The 18,066-nt window shown below is 42.0% G+C and overlaps 2 protein-coding genes across 8 annotated transcripts in view; one reads left to right on the top strand and one right to left on the bottom strand.

The window, feature by feature from the left end:
- The first annotated feature begins 2,948 nt into the window (after positions 1-2,948).
- NKX2-4 (NK2 homeobox 4) lies at positions 2,949-4,384 on the top strand. Its single transcript, XM_069548865.1, has 2 exons — positions 2,949-3,390; positions 3,780-4,384. The coding sequence occupies exons 1-2, from the start codon at positions 2,949-2,951 to the stop codon at positions 4,382-4,384; spliced, it is 1,047 nt and encodes a 348-aa protein (XP_069404966.1).
- Positions 4,385-10,524: 6,140 nt separating this feature from the next.
- Positions 10,525-18,066, bottom strand: part of XRN2 (5'-3' exoribonuclease 2) — a 65,663-nt gene continuing 58,121 nt past the window's right edge. For all 7 annotated transcript variants that reach the window (XM_069546495.1, XM_069546498.1, XM_069546500.1 and 4 more), the window contains 2 exons: positions 13,459-13,597; positions 10,525-11,067 (listed from right to left, as the gene is read on the bottom strand). In XM_069546495.1, coding sequence (XP_069402596.1) covers positions 11,002-11,067; positions 13,459-13,597 — 205 coding nt within the window. In that variant the 3' untranslated portion in view covers positions 10,525-11,001. The remainder of the gene's footprint in view (positions 11,068-13,458; positions 13,598-18,066) is intronic.

Genomic DNA, 18,066 nt, shown 5'->3' with positions numbered 1-18,066 from the left:
TCGGTAGTATTTGTTGTTGTTGTTGTTGTTGTTGTTGTTTGCTGAATGCCAGCATTGTTTTTAAGAAAAGAAAAAAACCACCAGGAAAACATTTCTCAGTAATGTATTTCCTGTGAAATCCAGTTTGGTCAACAGTATTTAACAATCTACTGAGTATTAATTTCCATACATAATTTAGGCAGACAATAATATGATGAAATGAATTTGATAAAAACCTTTAATGGAGTATCAATTGGATTAGTCTAATTTGCATCTGTATATACACATCCTCCAGAATACACGTTTTCAGAATCATCTGCACACATCCAGTGTTTTCAGCACGAAGATATGCAATTTCTGGAACAAGACCCAAACAATTGAGAGGAAGAACTGTTGAAGATTGTGGATATTTTTCATAACTGTTTACCTCTAGTAAAGGAGTACTAATTAGGGTATCAAGTTTCCAAGCAGTCAGAAAGAGACAGTCTGCAGAAAGCCTCCAGACAGATAAGGTGCTTTCTTTATTCAAAGGTGTGAGCTTTCCAGATGTCATCGAACTTGTAGCAGGACCCACTACAGTTGAAAAACAAAATAAGCAACAACTTGTAGTTCAACCACTCAAGCGAACTGCTATCCTAGAGTTTATAAAAATATTACATGAGATGAAATGCATAGCCTGAAAACAGAACAAATAATAACTGTCTGGAAAAAACTAATGATAAGTACTTTCGCAGCTTGGATAACTAATCAATACAAAGACTATGATAATAGGTTTCATTTTTGAAACATGTTTGAACTTTAAAAGTAAAACATAATGGTTCACAAATGACTTTTTCTGTCCATGGATGTTAACTATTTTTACTTACCCTGTTATCTTTGAGGAAAGTTTGAAATGAAAGACTGTCTACTATTTTTTATTTAAGTGGATCAAGTAAACAATACATTTTGAATTAAACCAAAACTTAAACACCAAAGTGCAGTTTTCAAGATTCTAGCAACTACTTAAATACATACATAAATGCTTCTCTGTAATTCATTAATTTAAAAAATTAAGTAAGTAATTCAACGGCAGGTAAGGATGAAGACGTAGTCCAAATGTTTCAGGCTCAGGAAAGACCTATAAAAGTGGCATGGTGTTAAAATTGTAGCAATACTAATATTGCTAAGTAAATAACTGACATCTGCAAATAATCACGGTACCTTGTCTTTCGTTCTTTCAATATTTTAAAATACTAATACTCTACACACTTGCCTGGTTGACACTTTCTTCCCATAGGTAAATACGGGTCCCTTCTCCCCCCATCCCCTCACCCCTAGATTCTTTGCAAAACTCACTGAAATGAACAAAACAATGATTAAAACAATAAAAGCAAAACCATGGAAAACATTCCAATCAAAGTACTGAAACCAAACAAGAAAAGGAATAGGTAACTGTTCTTACCTTCAAGATGTGTACTATTAGATTTTATGTTCTAATAGGTTAAACTGGAATTGTTTTCTTACATCCTGTTCTTCTGTTTTAAACAATAAAATCTTGCTTAAGAAAGCACTCTCCCTGTTTTTCTTTCTCCTGCCCCAGTCTCCAGGAAACCTTTAAAAACTGCATCTTCTTTTTCCTGGCTGTTTTAAGTGAAGGACTTTTCAAATTTTAGTCAATATGCTTCACAGACTTCTTTTGTCATATTCTTTGTCATGTTCAGCATTCATAGGAAAGTTCACAATGTCTAAGTTCTTCTATGCTATGCAGGTAAATTTACAAATCAAAGGATGACAAAGTTTTTTTTAAAAAAATCATTTATCTACAGTTGAGTATCTTTCAAGCAAAAGTACCATTTTCACCTGATTTCTGTATCCATTTCACATTTTTAAGCAGATTATATTTTTTGAACAATAAAAAGACCCATTTCGAATAGCTAGAAATTTTGGACTTAAGAGGCTGTTTTTTGTTTTTTGATTAGTGGTAGGCCAGTAAACCCCAAGTTGGATATTTTCACTCGGGGGAGGGGGCCGTGCGGGGGGGAAAACGAAAGGGAAAGAAACCTGTACAGAACTTTACAGGTGCGAGCTGAACAGGAAACATTAGAACACATAAAAACCTAACCTCTTTCCCTTATCTAACCTCTATCCCCACAGAGCAAAAACAGAATACTTACAAATTAGTATCCGTGTATTTGTGTCTCTGTGTGTTTTCTCTTCTTTGGATTTGGATACTTTGAGCTAATTTGAAAGTGCCCGGTTGGTTGCCCACAAAATGATGCTTGAGACTCTACTGACGCATAAATTAGAAACCCTACAAAGGGAGAGGACGGTCATTGTACCTCATCTCTTTATGCGCTCTTACGGTGGGACCCAAGAGCTTTTTTTTTTTTTTTTTTTTAACACTTTAGACGACGGAGCAAGTGAGAGGCTGATAGCTAGAGAGGACTAGGCGAAACCGCCATCCACTCTCAGCTTAGTACCATTCTGTCCACCTCCCCCCCATCTCCAGATACACTGGACTTTGCTACTAAATCACTTTAGGAAACTGGGGTCTGATGGGCAGACGCGCGGAGTCCTTCACATCCAGCCTCGACGCCAGCCTCAAGAGTTTGTTTCTGATGTTCCAGGGCTAGGGTAACAGGAAGTCTGGATGGAAGCTGGAAGGATGGAGAAAGCGAAGGGGGTGATCCTTTCAAGAAACATCCAACTGCCCCCTTTACTTTTCTTGCCTCCTCTATGGGGAGTGGGGGTGGGGTGGGGGTGTTGGCGAGAGAAAAAAGATGTCAAGGACCATTGTTTGCTCGTTTGGGATGTTGCTCCGCCCCCCGAGTCTGTCGTAAACCCGGCGCCGGACTAAAATAAACCCCAGATCCCGCAGCTCGGGGGGCTCGCCGCGCCGCCGACTCCTGGTCACAGGCGCAGCCGCCGCGGCCGAGGTGGCGGCGACCCGCGCGCGCCCCGGGCCCCCCTACCTGGCCGCCCGCCGAGCCATGTCGTTGAGCCCCAAGCACACGACGCCCTTCTCCGTGTCCGACATCCTGAGCCCCATCGAGGAGACCTACAAGAAGTTCGGCGGCGCCATGGACGGCACGCCGCCCGGCCTGGGGGCACCCCTGGGGGCCGCCTACCGCGCGCCGCCGCCCGGGTCCTCCTCGCAGGCGGCGGCCGCGGCGGGCATGCAGCCCCCGCACGCCATGGCGGGCCACAACGCGGCGGCAGCGGCAGCGGCGGCGGCTGCAGCGGCGGCGGCCGCCACCTACCACATGCCGCCCGGCGTCTCGCAGTTCCCGCACGGCGCCGTGGGCGGCTATTGCAACGGCGGCCTGGGCAACGTGGGCGAGCTGCCCGCCTACACAGACGGCGTGCGGGGCGGCGCGGCCGCCGCGGCCACCGGCTGGTACGGCGCCAACCCGGACCCGCGCTACTCGTCAAGTGAGCGGGGCGAGGAGCGCGGGACTGAGGGCCGAGGACGGCGCGGGCGTTCCCCGCCGCAGCCCGGGGCGCGGGGAGCACTTGGGAATCCGTCTTGGGGTGCGCGGGGCGTCCTGGGGCCCTAAGACACTGAGCGCGCGGGGCGTCCTGGGACCCTGGGAGCCCGGGACCCCAAGCGCGCGGGGCGTCCTGGGACCCTGACACACTGAGCGCGCGGGGTGTCCTGGGACCCTGACACACGGAGTGCGCGGGGCTTCCTGGGACCCTGGGACCCTGAGCGCGCGGGGCGTTCTGGGACCCAACTGGCCCTGCCGGCGTCGCGGCCGCCGCCGTGTGAAGAGAGCTGGGCGGCGGTTGCTGACCGGTCTTCCCCTTGGGCCCCTCCCCAGTCTCCAGGTTCATGGGGCCGTCGGCGGGCGTGAACGTGGCCGCCATGGGGTCGCTGACGGGCATAGCGGACACGGCCAAGTCGCTGGCACCTCTGCACGCTGCGGCGGCGCCTCGGAGGAAGCGCCGCGTGCTGTTCTCGCAGGCGCAGGTGTACGAGCTGGAGCGGCGCTTCAAGCAGCAGAAGTACCTGTCGGCGCCCGAGCGCGAGCACCTGGCCAGCATGATCCACCTGACGCCCACGCAGGTGAAGATCTGGTTCCAGAACCACCGCTACAAGATGAAGCGCCAGGCCAAGGACAAGGCGGCGCAGCAGCTGCAGCAGGAGGCTGGCCTGGGCCCGCCGCCGCCGCCGTCGCCGCGCCGCGTGGCCGTGCCGGTGCTGGTCAAGGACGGCAAGCCCTGCCAAAACGGCGCGGCCACGCCGACGCCCCAGGCAGGCCCGCAGCTGCCCGCGCCGACGCCGGAGCTGGAGGAGCTGTCGCCCAGCCCGCCCGCGCTGCACGGGGCGGGGGCAGGCCTGGCGGGGCTGGACGCGGCGGCGGCGGCGGGGGACTACGGCGGCGGCGCGCTGGGCGGCAACCTGCTCTACGGCCGGACGTGGTGACGGCGCGGCTGGCCGGGGGTCCCGCTGCCGCCCGAGGGTCTGCTCGCGCTGACGGCCGGGCCGCGGCTCGCGAGAGAACGGACGGATCGCGGAGAGGGGCGGGCGCCAGGCCTCCGCTGCGGGTGGGAACGCGACAAGCCCCAGGATCGAATCCTGAGATCGCGCCGGCCGGGAGGCTTTGAGGTGATTTCCTCCTTCCGGATGTTCCTAAATTGTGTAAAAAGCCGGCCGAGTCCACATCCACCACCACGTTCCTAACCAAAGCTCTCGGAGTTTCAAACGTTGGAGACTTAGGTGGTGTTTGTAGCTCTAAAAGTCAACCCAGCTTTAACAAGGTTTTCTTCTTGAAGTGGAACTTACCTTGGGAGATTAATTTTCGAACCCCCCCCTCACCGTTCCCCCTGCCCCCGCTTAAGTGCAATTTCATTAATGTTTGATGGAAAGTAAATTGAATTGTAGCTCAAGGTGGATCATGCACATAGCAACATTACTGCAGAGGAGTTATTGCCATTTAGAGAAATGGAATAAACGTAATCAAAATATTGCTTATATGAATTGATATAGCTTTTTAAACTTAATGCTGTTTTTTAAATGTTTTGATCATGATTTGGCAATGAGTGTTTGTATATTAGTCTAAAAGAGGCTTTTCCTCCTAAGATGCAGCTCATCAAAAGAAAAGATTGTAAGCTACTTTTTATATGGAAACTGGTCTCACAAAATCAACGGACAAAATAAATTATACCCTATTCTACAGACATGTTATTTACTCTTTCTAAGGTATTTGATTATCTGAATTAAAGTACCTTGATAAAACACTAGAACAAGCAAGCAAAATTGCTAAGACAGACATCAATTAATCTCAAAGCATGTCAAGAAGGAAGAAAATAAGGTGACTAATTGAATGGTAATCAGTGTGTAAAGAATCAGTAAAATATTTATTATTTTCTCATATTTAGAAGTTAATAGGGGTTACACACCGATTTTGTTGGTGTTTTCTTGTACAAATAATGTATTTAACTCTTTAATATGCTGATTTATATTTCCTATGTTTCAAAAGGATATTTAAATATAACTTGAAAGAATCTTTTAATTCCTTTTTTTGGTAAATGTCAAATGATCTTTTTCACTATGTTGTATAGGCTTTTTTTTTTTTTTACACTAGTTGGCATGATGTGACAACACAGCTCAGTTTATTCATGATTTAAAGAACTGGTAGTAGATTAAAAATGCTAAAAGAAAGCTGGAGAAAGTGAGTTCATAAAATGAAGAAAAATTAAAGACATAACATGGATTATGCATGTTTTACAAATGACCAAAACATTTCCCAGAGACCCTAAACCTCTTCTACATTTGAAATTTTAGAATTATAGTTTGCAGTGAAACATTTTATTTCATTTCATTGCTTGGGTATTTTTGTGAACTGTGCAAAGTGTTTTTAAAAGTTGCACTTTATTTTCTACAGTAAACAGTAATAATAAAAACTCCAGTTCCTTTCACAAAGAGGAAAAAAACACTAAAGCAAGTGAATCAATCTTTATCAATGCTGTGAATACATTTTTGTAAAATGACAACTGATTTTTAACACATTTTAAATTTGAGCAGAAAAAATATGAAAATGATGCAGTACACTTTCAGAAAATTCTCCCAGTTTGAGTTTTTGCATACTAATAAAATTGATTTTCAAAATGCTAGCCAGGCTAGCATAACTATTACTGATGTGCCAGATTTTAAAATGCTTCTTTATATTGATTCCTTCAACTTCTGAAATTCTACTTCTAGAAAACATGTTATAAAAGTTCACGTGGTTTGTATTTTTTTTTTTATAGCCCAATACTTAACAAAAACAGTAGCTTATGGAGTAAGGGTTCCGAGTAACATATTTAAAGAAAATAAATCTTCATGCACAGTTTTTCCCTTGATAATTTTTGGAACAAAAAAATCCCTTAGACTAAGTAAACTATCAATCAAAAGGACCATTAAAAAGAAACAGCCTTCTTTATACAATATTTTCTGAAAGTGTATTTGGTACAGGCGTATCTTTTTCCTTTGTGTTCCTTTAAATAGTAAGGGACTCTAGCCAGAGGTAATTGCCGCAGAGAGCTTAACATTCTGCACCCAGAAATGTACTGAGTTTATGTGTGCACATCCAGACATTAAGATAAGGTTTGCTTTTGAAACATTAAAATAGAAAATGTTTATACTGTAGAATTCCACATTCTGATTAATGTGAAACAAAAGCTTTTTTTTCTTCTTTTGCAATTAGTGCTTTGCAGATCTTTTATAAAAACACAAACAGCCAGACTAGGTGAAACTCATTAACTGAAGAGGAGGATAAGTGTCTTCACAACCAAGCGGGAGGTTGGCGCAGGGTCTAAGTGGGAACAAAGCCCCTCCAAAGTTTAGCAGAGGCCACAGCAAAACTCGGTTTGAGAAATGCTAACTGCGGATGTCACAGTTTCCTAAAGGTTTTTGGGGTTTTACAACACTCTAACCTATTTTTTCCCAGTTGAGGCACAGAAATCAAAATCCAGAATCCAAGTTGCAGAGAGGAACGGCGGAGATTGCAGGTACTTTTCTGAAATCTGTTTTGGGATGTAAATTGAAGTTGTGTGTGTGTGTTTGTGTGTGTGTGTGTGTATGCACGCCCAATGTTGAAAGATATAGGAAGGGTGTTTTGTACACGGAAGAGGGGGTATAACCCAGTTGTCTTCTGTTTGAGGCTTTGCTTAGAACTGAAACCTAACAGTCAGAACAAGTAAGTCAATCAGACTTTTATCAACACAGATGTGTCCAAACTCCATTCTGCTATTGACTGTTTACTTTCAATTTAAAGCAAATCAGAGACAGAATCCTGTTCATTAAATGCAAGCACCTTCCAAAGACTTGCTTTGTTAGCTGCATTTCGTAATGATGACTTTTAGAAAGACTTTAAAGTTTGTGAACCATAATCACATAAAGACCCATGACTGGATTTTTAAATATGAATTTGTGCATAAGATAATGCACAGTGTAGTGGTGATAAAAGTTTCAGATGTAGTTGAGAATATGAATGATACCGCCCAACTATTTAACGTTAACATTAATATGTGAATAAAACTCCGTATGTTAATTACTCAAGTCCAGTTTTTTAAAATACTGCTACTTGCCATGCTCAAATCCAATGAAACGGCACTAGGATACATTTTATTAAAAATGAATTAAATAAGTAGACTTTTGCTGCTAGTGAAAATTGGTGAGCATCTGGAGAAGATTCAAAGAAGGCCTGAAGTCAGGAGTCGCTCTCTCCAGTAAGTATTGAGATCACTTTGTGATTTTAGGATCACTTTATGTCATTATTTTTTGAGCACGGAGGTTTGGAAGCTTCTGAGAGAGGTGTTTTGGTTTCCTTTGTTTTTGCTTTAGAACGTTGGAATGAAATGCCTATTATTTCAGTTTCTAAATTTCCATGTAACCTCTTTCAGTAGTTGCTTAGGTGATTTCTAATAAAAGTTTAATTGCAAATGTAGCCTAAGTTTAAGTTGTAGAAACTGTTTTGCGTAGTAAATGGTTCCATTCCCATTTCACACACACTAATTAAACCCTGTTACCTCTGGCCCTCGTGCCATATATGCGGTATCAGATAACTAGCAATGCAGATATTCATCTCACCCAGAGTGGAGAAGAAATCCGCCGAGAATGGGCCGCTTGCTAGTTGATTAGTTTTGGCGCTCGCGGGCCGAAGGCTAGCGGGTCTGCTCCAGGCAGCCGCGGGGCTGGACGAGCCGGATGCAGGCCACGCCCGGGACCGGCTTCCAGGTTACGTTGGAGAACGACTACATGCTGATTTCCAAGCCAAGCGAAATTAACTTACCCTCAGGCTTAGAACTGAAAAAAACAGCAGCCTCGGAGAAGACCCTTTCCGATGCCTCCTTCCAGGGCCGACGATCGCATCCCTGCGGGGAGCCGAGACGACGCTGGCGGGCGGCGAAGCTGCGGCGCGGGGCCCAGGGAACCCAGGTGATGATGCCGCCGACGCACGCCCCCCTGAGCCGCCCGCCCGGCTGTGGCTCGGGGTCAGCCTGCAGGTCACCTCCCCACCTGCTTCCCCGACGCCGCGCGGCCGGACAGCGTTCCGGGATGGACGGATGGCCGTGTGCTGCCCTCGACCTTACCGTGAAGACAGACGCTCACCACCGGCTCTCAGCGCCGCGATAAAGTCGGGCTGTTCCCAGGTTCTTAAATGCTTAAAAACCTTCAACATGAGACCTTGAAAAACTTGGCCCTACTCAAGCATAGTAAGGTGGAGTAAACTACACAAAATCGACCCGTTAGCTTTATTTACTCCTGAGTGTGGAGGGGGCTAGTTATAGCTTTAAACGCGCCATTGAAAGTTCTAAAAAGCCTTTGTTGAAATAACGGGGACTTTTTCTGGAAGATTCAAACGTGGGGACAGGTTGGAAAGAGACATCAGAGTAAGGAGAGAGAAGGAAGCAGGGCTCACCACCTGCTGGAGGAAAGCTAGGGGCTTTATTTTCCCATCAGGCTTTGGCTTAGATGTCTTCAAAACGCTTAAAAACATTTTCAAACAATGTGTTTTGATCAGTTACATGCAATGGTGCAAGAAAACAAGTAAAAAACAATTACTTTAGATACGCTCATGAAAACTTAAACTAGTAAAGATCTTCTGAGAAATCTAGGTCCTTTAAAAGCATGGCTATAGGGTACTTATGAAACTGTATACCCTAAGACATGTACATGGGCTCCTTTGGAATATGCAATACTTGATTCAGGTGTTACACATTGTTAATACTCAGAAGATAAACAGCATTATTCCTTCACTGTGTTGTGATGGTAATATATAATGGTTAATTCCCAGCAGAGACTCTTTATCTCAACAATAAAGAACCCTGCTGTATTCACCCATCAGCAGCAATGAACTCAATAGCTTCAAAATACCTTCCTATCCAAGGTTAAGGTGGGATTTTTCCTGAGTAGATTTAAGATTAACAAGTTGCCTTTGTTGAATATTAAAGCAAAAATGTCAAAAGTCAGAAAGACAGAAACCTTGTTTTACAATCTGAGGCTAGAATGGAAAAGTGGACAAGTCTTCATACATGTCTAAATTTGTTGTGGAAAATGAAAAACATATATGAAAGTGCTTGTGTGTGACCTACAAGCATACTTTTAAGGAATTAGTGTACTTTGTAGCAAGGGAAAAAATGAGTACAAATTGGAATCTATGGTGAAATAATGCAAAAATATACCAAGGAGCATAGGCAATTTAGCTAGGAATTAAACTTTTCAGGTTTTCGTTTTTAAATCCTGTATTTACTCATTTCTGGCTGTGCTGGATCTTCATTGCTGCGCTCTGGGTTTCTCCAGTTGTGATATGCGGGTTTTCCTTGTTGTTGAGCACAGGCTCTAGGGCAAGTGGCCTTCAGTAGTTGCAGTGCTGGGGCGTAGTTGCCCCGTGGCATGTGCAATCTTCTCGGACTGGGAATTGCATTGGCTGGCAGATTCTTAATCACTAGACCGTTAAGGAAGTCCAAAACTTTTCAAGTTTTCCTCTTGCTGTTCTTCCATTGTGTGTTTTTTTTTCCCTACTAAAGTATAACTGACCTATAATACTGCGTTAGTTCCAGGGGCATAGACTGATTCCAGATTTCTATACATTACAAAATGATCACCACAATAAATCTAGTTACCCTCTGTCACCATACAAAAATATTATAATCCCCATGCTGTAAATTTCATCCTATGACTCATTTATTTTGTAACCAGAAGTTTATTTATACCACAATCTTCCTTACCTCTCTCACTCATCACCACCCCCTGAACTTTTCTCCAAGATTTTTCTCAAACTTTGAGAATTCTCAAAGATTTAAATCTTTAAAACTGCAGCACAAATATGCATGAAATTTGTAAAATGTAGATAATCTCACGAAGATTTTATAATTTGCCAAATTAGTAGTGGAAAGGCATACATGAATCAGATGGGCTGTCTTTCTGACCATATCCTCTTAAAATCTACTTCACTGATTTTCTTTTGACATCTAATTGTAGAAAATTCTGATATATTGATTAAAAAAAACCCATACACTTGCCAAGATTTTCAAAGTTTAAATACTGTAAAAGAACAACAACAAAAGAGACCAGAGTTCTAAGTTTTGCATTGTTTTTTACTAAAGTCCAGAAATTTCCATATGACAAGTACATCAATGAAATGTTCCCAAAGAAATACTGAACAATATACACTCTAGTTAGCTGAGGATCCAGCTCAAGAGTTCATACTTAATTCTTGTGCATTAAAAATCAGCATGGATCTTAGATGATCTAGAATACACTGTGTTTTGAAATCCACAGCTGGTTTGATTTTTAACCATAATGAAAAACCAGTATTTCTATTCCATCAAATGTGTTTTACAAGCAATAATAAATTCAGATCCACTGTATTATGCAACACACATCTTTGGAAAGCAACATAAAACAGTGAGATCGGATCAGTAGAAATATACAGTTAAAAGAAATACACAAAGTACTGTAGTTTTATTAAAAACTACTACTTGAGAAAGAAATCTTTCCACAAATAGCATAAAACTGTAGAATGATGAAAGGATCTGGGAAAGCTTTACAAAAGCCTAATTCCAACTGTATCTTCCTGAGGGTGGTGGCAAAGGGTATTTCCTTCCTTCTCTGGGATATCCCTGAAGGAAAAAAAAAAAAAAAAAGCAAAAGTTTACTTTGTGGATTAATCCTCCTGCAAAGAAATTAATCTTACTTCCGATGGAAAAACACACCAAAAAGAAAGGGACTATTTCTTATAGGTATATCACATGGATGATCTCCATAAACACGTGTATTTGGTTTTCAGCCTTTTCCAAAGCTGCACGCAAGTGGAAATTAGCATAAATGCTATCACTGACAAATAACCAACTCAGCCTTAACAAGCACATAAGAAATTCCTTAAAATGTACACAGATGAAGGACAGTTAAGTGTCTCGTGTAAAACACTTGTCAGTCTCGCCCACCACCAGCCCCTCCCCCATCCCCATGGTATTTCAGGCCACATTGTAGGAAGGTGCCCATGTCATCCTCAGACACATTAGACTAGGAAAGCCATTTTGCTTAACCAAGGCAGGAGCTTGCTGCCTCAGCTGAAGCCTGCTGCTGCTAAGTTGCTTCAGTCATGTCTGACTCTGTGCGACCCCATGGACTGCAGCCTACCAGGCTCCTCTGTCCATGGGATTTTCCAGGCAAGAGTACTGGAGTGGGTTGCCATTGCCTTCTCCTAATGAACTATTAATTTTAGGCATTTTTGTTTGTTTAGCTATAAATAATAGTAGACCACATTAGGTTATTACATAATCAATTACAGGGAACTTTCATAACACTTCCTAGTATGCTTCCAAACACCATTTCAGTACAACCTAAAGATAAATGTGATGTGTCTGCCTTCACAACTCCTCATTTCTAGGGAGGATTCTGAAATGGACCCCTTTCCCCATACTGAAGCTCAGAGCACTTTACTAGTTCTCCACTAAAAATATACTGAAAGTATAATTTTACTGGTTTTAACAGTGAACTTCTACAATTTAATAGTGCTTCAAAATTCTAATTGAAAAAGAAATCTCTGCAGAAAAAAGGCTGAACAAGACATGTATTTCCGAAAGGTCCTAAACGATTTAGATCTCCTGAGTGAATAACAATTATACCTCCTGGAACAGCAGAAAGCTCCTCTAAAGGGAGGGTCTCCTTTAAAGGAGGCAAGAGAGCCACTGAACTGGGGTCAGAAGTTAACAGGCACCCCCAGCTCTGCTGCTGAATAACTGGAGATCTGAGGTTTCAATTCCTGACTTGGAAAATGAGGGGACTAGACTCAAATTTCTCCAGAGCAACTTCTAGTTGCAGGTACACCTTCCTTTCAATAATAGTCACTGTTTCGGTTGCCTGGTTGTCACCTTGACTCTAGCAGCATAAAGTCTCGACCTAAAGAACCTGCTGATATATAGCATCTGTCGAGATTCTGGGCAGACAGTATGTATGTAAAGTAATATTATACGTCTAAAGAACTGTTACAAAATTCTCTCAAAGGACAACTAAGATGGTTATTTTCTTGTAAAGTGAACTGAGACTTTTAAGAGTACACCAAAAAAAGTGTGAAGAAAAGATTTTTCTTAGCTGGCAGGAGATTCTTCCCAGTTGTCAGGACAAAGGGACACATGGCAAGAACTTGAATTAGAAAGTTAATATTTGAAGCACTGCAAAAGGCTGAGGTAACACAAGGTAAGCAATTTAATAACCACTTCACATCACTGCAGGTGCCAACTCCATGAATACTACACACTCTGAATCACTGCATTCAGACCCTGCTTTCTGGCAAGCACTGAATTAAAGAGCATGTAAATACTAGCCAGGGTGTCAAATGGCTGAGGGACAGACTGAGACAAACAGACCTCAGGCTTAAATGTTGCTACAACTGGATGTTATAAAGAGAAGGAAATAAAGCTTCCTCTTACTGAATTTGTCTAGGAATTACTATACTCATTCAATGTATAGCTGGTTTAAATTTAGTTAAAAAAAAAAAAAGTGGGAAATTAGGAGAGATTTCATCCCATGAAGACACAACAGATAAATCAAGACAGAAAACTCCTAAGGGGAATAAAGGTAACAGCTGAAAAGGTGAGAGATTACTTTCAGCTTCTATAAAATTACCATTCCTTTTGAGAGATCTAGTTTCTGATAAAACAAAAAGCAACATCATAAAGAGAAACAATATGTTTTGGTGTTGGACCATATTTGTGCTAAATATTGGACTGCTGTGATTAAAGGGGCTTTTGGTCTGAAAATTTTTCAGCATCTTCAAAGTATAACCTATTTAGTGAGGCAGATACTCATCCCATAAACATTTTTAATGAAAGATCCAAGGGCAACTGAGCTACTCGTAACAGTACTGACATAGATATATTTTAAACCAACCAACCAACCATTGAGTCCCAAGAGGTACGGTTAGGACCAACCATTGAGTCCCAAGAGGTACGGTTAGGACAAAGTGAGCAGTAAGCTTTCCACCCCAAAGCCCACACCACATTCATCACCTGTCTCCCTCCACGATCGTCACGTCTGGGTGGATACCCGCCCGGCCCAGCTAACATCTGGTACTGGTTTGGCTGGAAGGCTGCATTTTGGGTTTGGAGCATCCGGTTCCATGGTAGCAGAGGTTCGGCCCCAACACCTCTGTGGAAAAGCATCACATTTACGTTAAAGGTCAAAATCTCACAGGTATCATTTCCAAATTTGGGACAATCCAATGTGCCTGGATTTGTCATATGGGATATATAGGATCAGAGTGGCCTTTAGGTCCCTCACAGCAAGTGTAGTGTAACATATTTCATGAAATATCAGCATTTGTTTAAAAGTCAGTTGAATCAGAAAGATATGACTTTAAAAAAAAAAAAAAACTGTTCATCTTCAATTGTAAAGTTTCCTTTTTAGTCACTCAAGTTTTGGACCCAACATCACCAAGTTGGCTACATTTTAAGATGCTATCCAAAGAGTAAACATGCATGAGACAAGAGAATGAAGCTTTATTTTTAAAAATGTCCAGGCTCGTTCTTCGAGTCTATTCTTTCTAGTTAATTGCACGCTGCAAATGAATTCTTACTGCTGAGTATTTTGAATCTAGGGTAGGGGACTTGGCTGTTTTTTCCCATCCATTATTCTGCTCAATATGTCAGAAGGTCTGATCGGGAGGAAACCTTTTCAAGTTCTATTGATGCGGCTTTCAATTGACCATGGTGACCTAGCAACATGAGCACTAATTGGCATGGACTGACTGGCATTTGGTGTACAGTTTACATGGGAACACAGATTCAAAAGCTATTATAACCCAGTTTGCTGGCCCGGATTACTGGTCAAAAGAAATGTTTTAATTGTTTTCAAGTGCCTATTTTAACTCTGCAGATACAAAACAACAGGTATGAAGTATTAAATCATAACAATTTAAAGCTGTCACATAAACAGTGTAGCAAAGATTTACCCTCTAAAGGCAATCACCCTGTATGACACAGCTTTCTTGAGGTATTTTCCTCAACTTCCATTTTATTCAACAGTCACTACCAAGAATAAACAGTAGCAAAATTCCCCAGTGTATTTCAGCAGTAGAAGAAGCTTTGGGGGCTGTTACAGACATTGGGAGAAATTATAAGAAAACCTGAAATTTGCTAACACACTGAGTAGCTGGTATTAGCTATGACCACATCAGCATATGAATCTCACTGCCTAGGTCTTAGCGGGGAAAGCCCAAAGCTGGGCTCACTGGGTAATGCATTCTTCTCTCAGCTATTCAAGCCTGAATCCATCCTCTCCACCCCCACTCTCCTTCCTTCACTTGGAGCTTGCCCTTTAAAAAAAAACAAAACCAGCAAAGAAAACTATTTTTGTGTGATGTCTCCAAGAACTGCTCTCTAAAGAATTCTAGAAAGGCCAGTGCTATTCTTCACAGTGGTGGGACCAGAACTCTAATAATATAATCTGCTGTGAGTCAAAATAAACTGAAAGATCTATACCTCAGAAAGAATATGCATATATTTGGGGCTTTTAATTATTTTTGAATTCACTAATATAAATATATTTCAGCGAGAATGGCTCAACTGTGAAGCAGGAACAGCTCTGTTTGCAGAGAAGACACAGTCTCTTCCAGTTTCTGCAGGACTGAGCAGTTAAGCTTCGTGCTGTGACCAAGGAGGCTCGTGAAAATTGGGCCATTAATGCAAAACCTGCTTGTTTCACACACAGCTCATGTTTTCTCTACAGTTTTACAACAGTGAAACTCAGTCAACTGAGTTTCAGGAAAATCAGCTGGCATGGCTAAAATACATTATAAATGCACTTCTACATTATTTTATGACCTAAAGACAGGAACAAGGCCACAATGCAGAAGCACAAAGTGCTCCTTTTGGTTTAAAATGATTACCTGAAATGGTTTTTGACAAAAGTATAAAAATAATAATTTAATCAAATAGTTACAAATATAATTAATGGAAAGAGTCATGTAAGCGGGACATGTATGAACTACCCTCTTCTGCTTGGTAGTGGCAGAAAGGCCTTTATTATACATAAGTTAATCATATTTCTATACTAATTATATCAGTTTGCAAACACTTTTACAAACTGAAATCTGCCCTGGAAAATACATTCTAAATGTGAGACAGAAGTGCTGAGGCTGACACACATTTTTTTAAATGAGTAGCTATTGATTGAGGCAACTTATTTGAGGCATTCCACACCGTGGATGGCAACAATATTCTTAAGTTTCTGAATTACTGTTTTGGAAAGTAGCTGGCAGTATGACATAATTATATACTACTCATTGGGATATTTTAAATTTATAACTACACACACACACACACACACACACATATATATGTACATGACAAATCAGCTTTTAAAAATCTACAATTGGGCTTAGTGCCCATTAAGTTAAAAAACTAAATGGCCACTTTGGATAAGATATGGCCAGAAAAGAGACTCCCCCACTGGTAAGGACACAGACAATAGGGCAGCACCCAGGGGAGGAGGAGGCACGAGCTGGACCTCAATCACCATCATGATGACGGCTATCATGAGGACACCATCAGGTTGTCTTTTTGAGGGGAGGCAAAGGTGGGAGTGGGGTGCTCCTGTTGTAATTTAAGTGAAATGAATATATGAATTATAAATACTATCTCAAAGTAGGAATTAATTCAAGGAACAGGGTAGTTTATGTTAAAAATAAAAAAGTATACTTAAAAAATTTTCTTCTCTATTAGGGTTCTCAACCAAATACTTAACAGTGCAATGGAAAAGTACTGAACTAATGATCAGTGAAATCTGGTTCTAGTAAGAATTCTACTTGCCAGTTGTGACATCTCAGCAAAGTCAAAGTGAGTTTGTATGTTCTCTATGTCACGTAAGGTCAGCAAGGTTAGACTGACACAGGCTACAGAAATGAGTGATGTATCTGCTGAAAGGCTGGCTAATGGAGACGTTTAGGAGGCTAAATTCAAACTCTGTTTTCTTTAAGAATAAACAGTGTGTTTCTTAAATGACCACACTCTAAGACATAAGAAAGAATTCTATTAAGCTCACATGTAACTTCTGCCTTATGGCACGGTTTTAGTTTCTGACTGAAAGTACACCAAAACTCCTACAGAACACACCTCAAATCTGTTGGGTTCACAGAGTCAATCAAGAAGATACCAACTTGACTAGGGCACAGATCATAGATCAAAGAAAACCCAACGGATGTCAGGACATAAGTGACGATCTTAGGGGGCTTAATGTGGAGAGGGAAGGAAGGCTGTAGGACTGAAGAAAGGATGCCTCAGAAGGGGAAGGACTTCTCTGAAGTCCCTGTGGCTTCACAGGACAGGATGCTCACAGCCAGTTTTCCAGTGAGTTTTGCTTGGGTGAAAAGTTTCTTGGTAAAGAACGGTATGGAAGAGAGACCTCAGATAAGCTACTGAACTGTGGGCTTCAGTTTCCTCATCTGTAAAAGTAATAACATCTACTTCAAAGGGGCGACAGGAGGAATAAATGAATTCATGTTTCTAAAAGCATGTTATTAGCACAGTGCTGGCACTTTGGTGATTATTAATATCGGTGAGTATTTAATAACACGGGAAAAAGCAAGCAACAAAGTGGGGAAACCAAATCTTAAACAGCAAACGTGACAAAAGTTCTGCAGAAGAAGGTTATCTAAGGAAAGATCAGTGTGAATGTGATAATACGTATTTAGAAAAATTCACCCCTCACTCATTTAGTGTGGCGATGGTGCCACTCTGAGGATGCTGAAGTGGCACATATCATGTGCCCTGAGCACTCACACTGAAAGCAGAACGTAAACACAGGCAAGAGCAGCTGTTCCAAATTAGAATGCAGCTTGCACTAAGTTGCTGATACTATTAATAAACAATTGAATAACATAATTTATCTTCTTGAAGAAAATAATGAAATGAGGTTTTGGAGTCTCTAAAAAAAGAACTTTCTTAAAGGGGGTAGAGGTTATAACCCTGTTCAAATAACACTTCATTCATTTCAGATGTGAACAGATCAGACTGCTAAAACGGCAGAGGAGAGGCAAACAAAACAGATCATGACTGGGAAGGCAAAGAAGGAAGCCGTGCTAGGAGGAGGCTTAAACTCGTCTCGGCATTTACTGATGCGGGCAAGACCAGCATGAGACGACAGACTTTAAAGCTGCCCTTAAAAATTATTCTTCAGATGTTAATATAATTATTCATAACATGCCTGGCTGCCTTGTCGTGCAGAGACCACCTGACTTAGGCGAGCACAACTTATCAATGAAAGAACACATGTCAAACATCCCTTGTTATTAAACCATGTCACATTCTTCCTCGTCGGTGGTACTTATTAGACTGCAGATCCCATAATCCTCTTCTGAGTCCCTTCTGCGTTTAATTCAGTTCAGTCTTAAGTAGTTGAAGAAACTGTTTTCAGTGGCAACTAATAACTACTGACCTACAGTGACACTGCACTACAATAAGCTTGTCAACCCTGAAAAAGTTGTACCAAAGAAGCTGATTAGGACTTCAAGAGGTCTGCAGCAAGAATCAATGGTTGGTCTGTACTGACACTGTGTTGCCGGCAAAGAAATGATAAAAGTGGAACCCCATTAGTTATGCCTCATTAAGCTGCACAACTCT

This window comes from Ovis canadensis, chromosome 13, assembly GCF_042477335.2.
Source record: "Ovis canadensis isolate MfBH-ARS-UI-01 breed Bighorn chromosome 13, ARS-UI_OviCan_v2, whole genome shotgun sequence".
NCBI classification, from domain to species: Eukaryota; Metazoa; Chordata; class Mammalia; order Artiodactyla; family Bovidae; genus Ovis; species Ovis canadensis.
The sequence above is the reverse complement of the archived record's forward strand: the minus strand, read 5'-3'. Positions and strand labels throughout refer to the sequence as shown.

Coding starts and splice junctions, on each gene's coding strand:
- NKX2-4 (XM_069548865.1), top strand. CDS start 2,949: ATGTCGTTGAGCCCCAAGCACACGACGCCCTTCTCCGTGTCCGACATC. Junction 3,391..3,779: donor GGACCCGCGCTACTCGTCAA/GTGAGCGGGGCG, acceptor GCCCCTCCCCAG/TCTCCAGGTTCATGGGGCCG.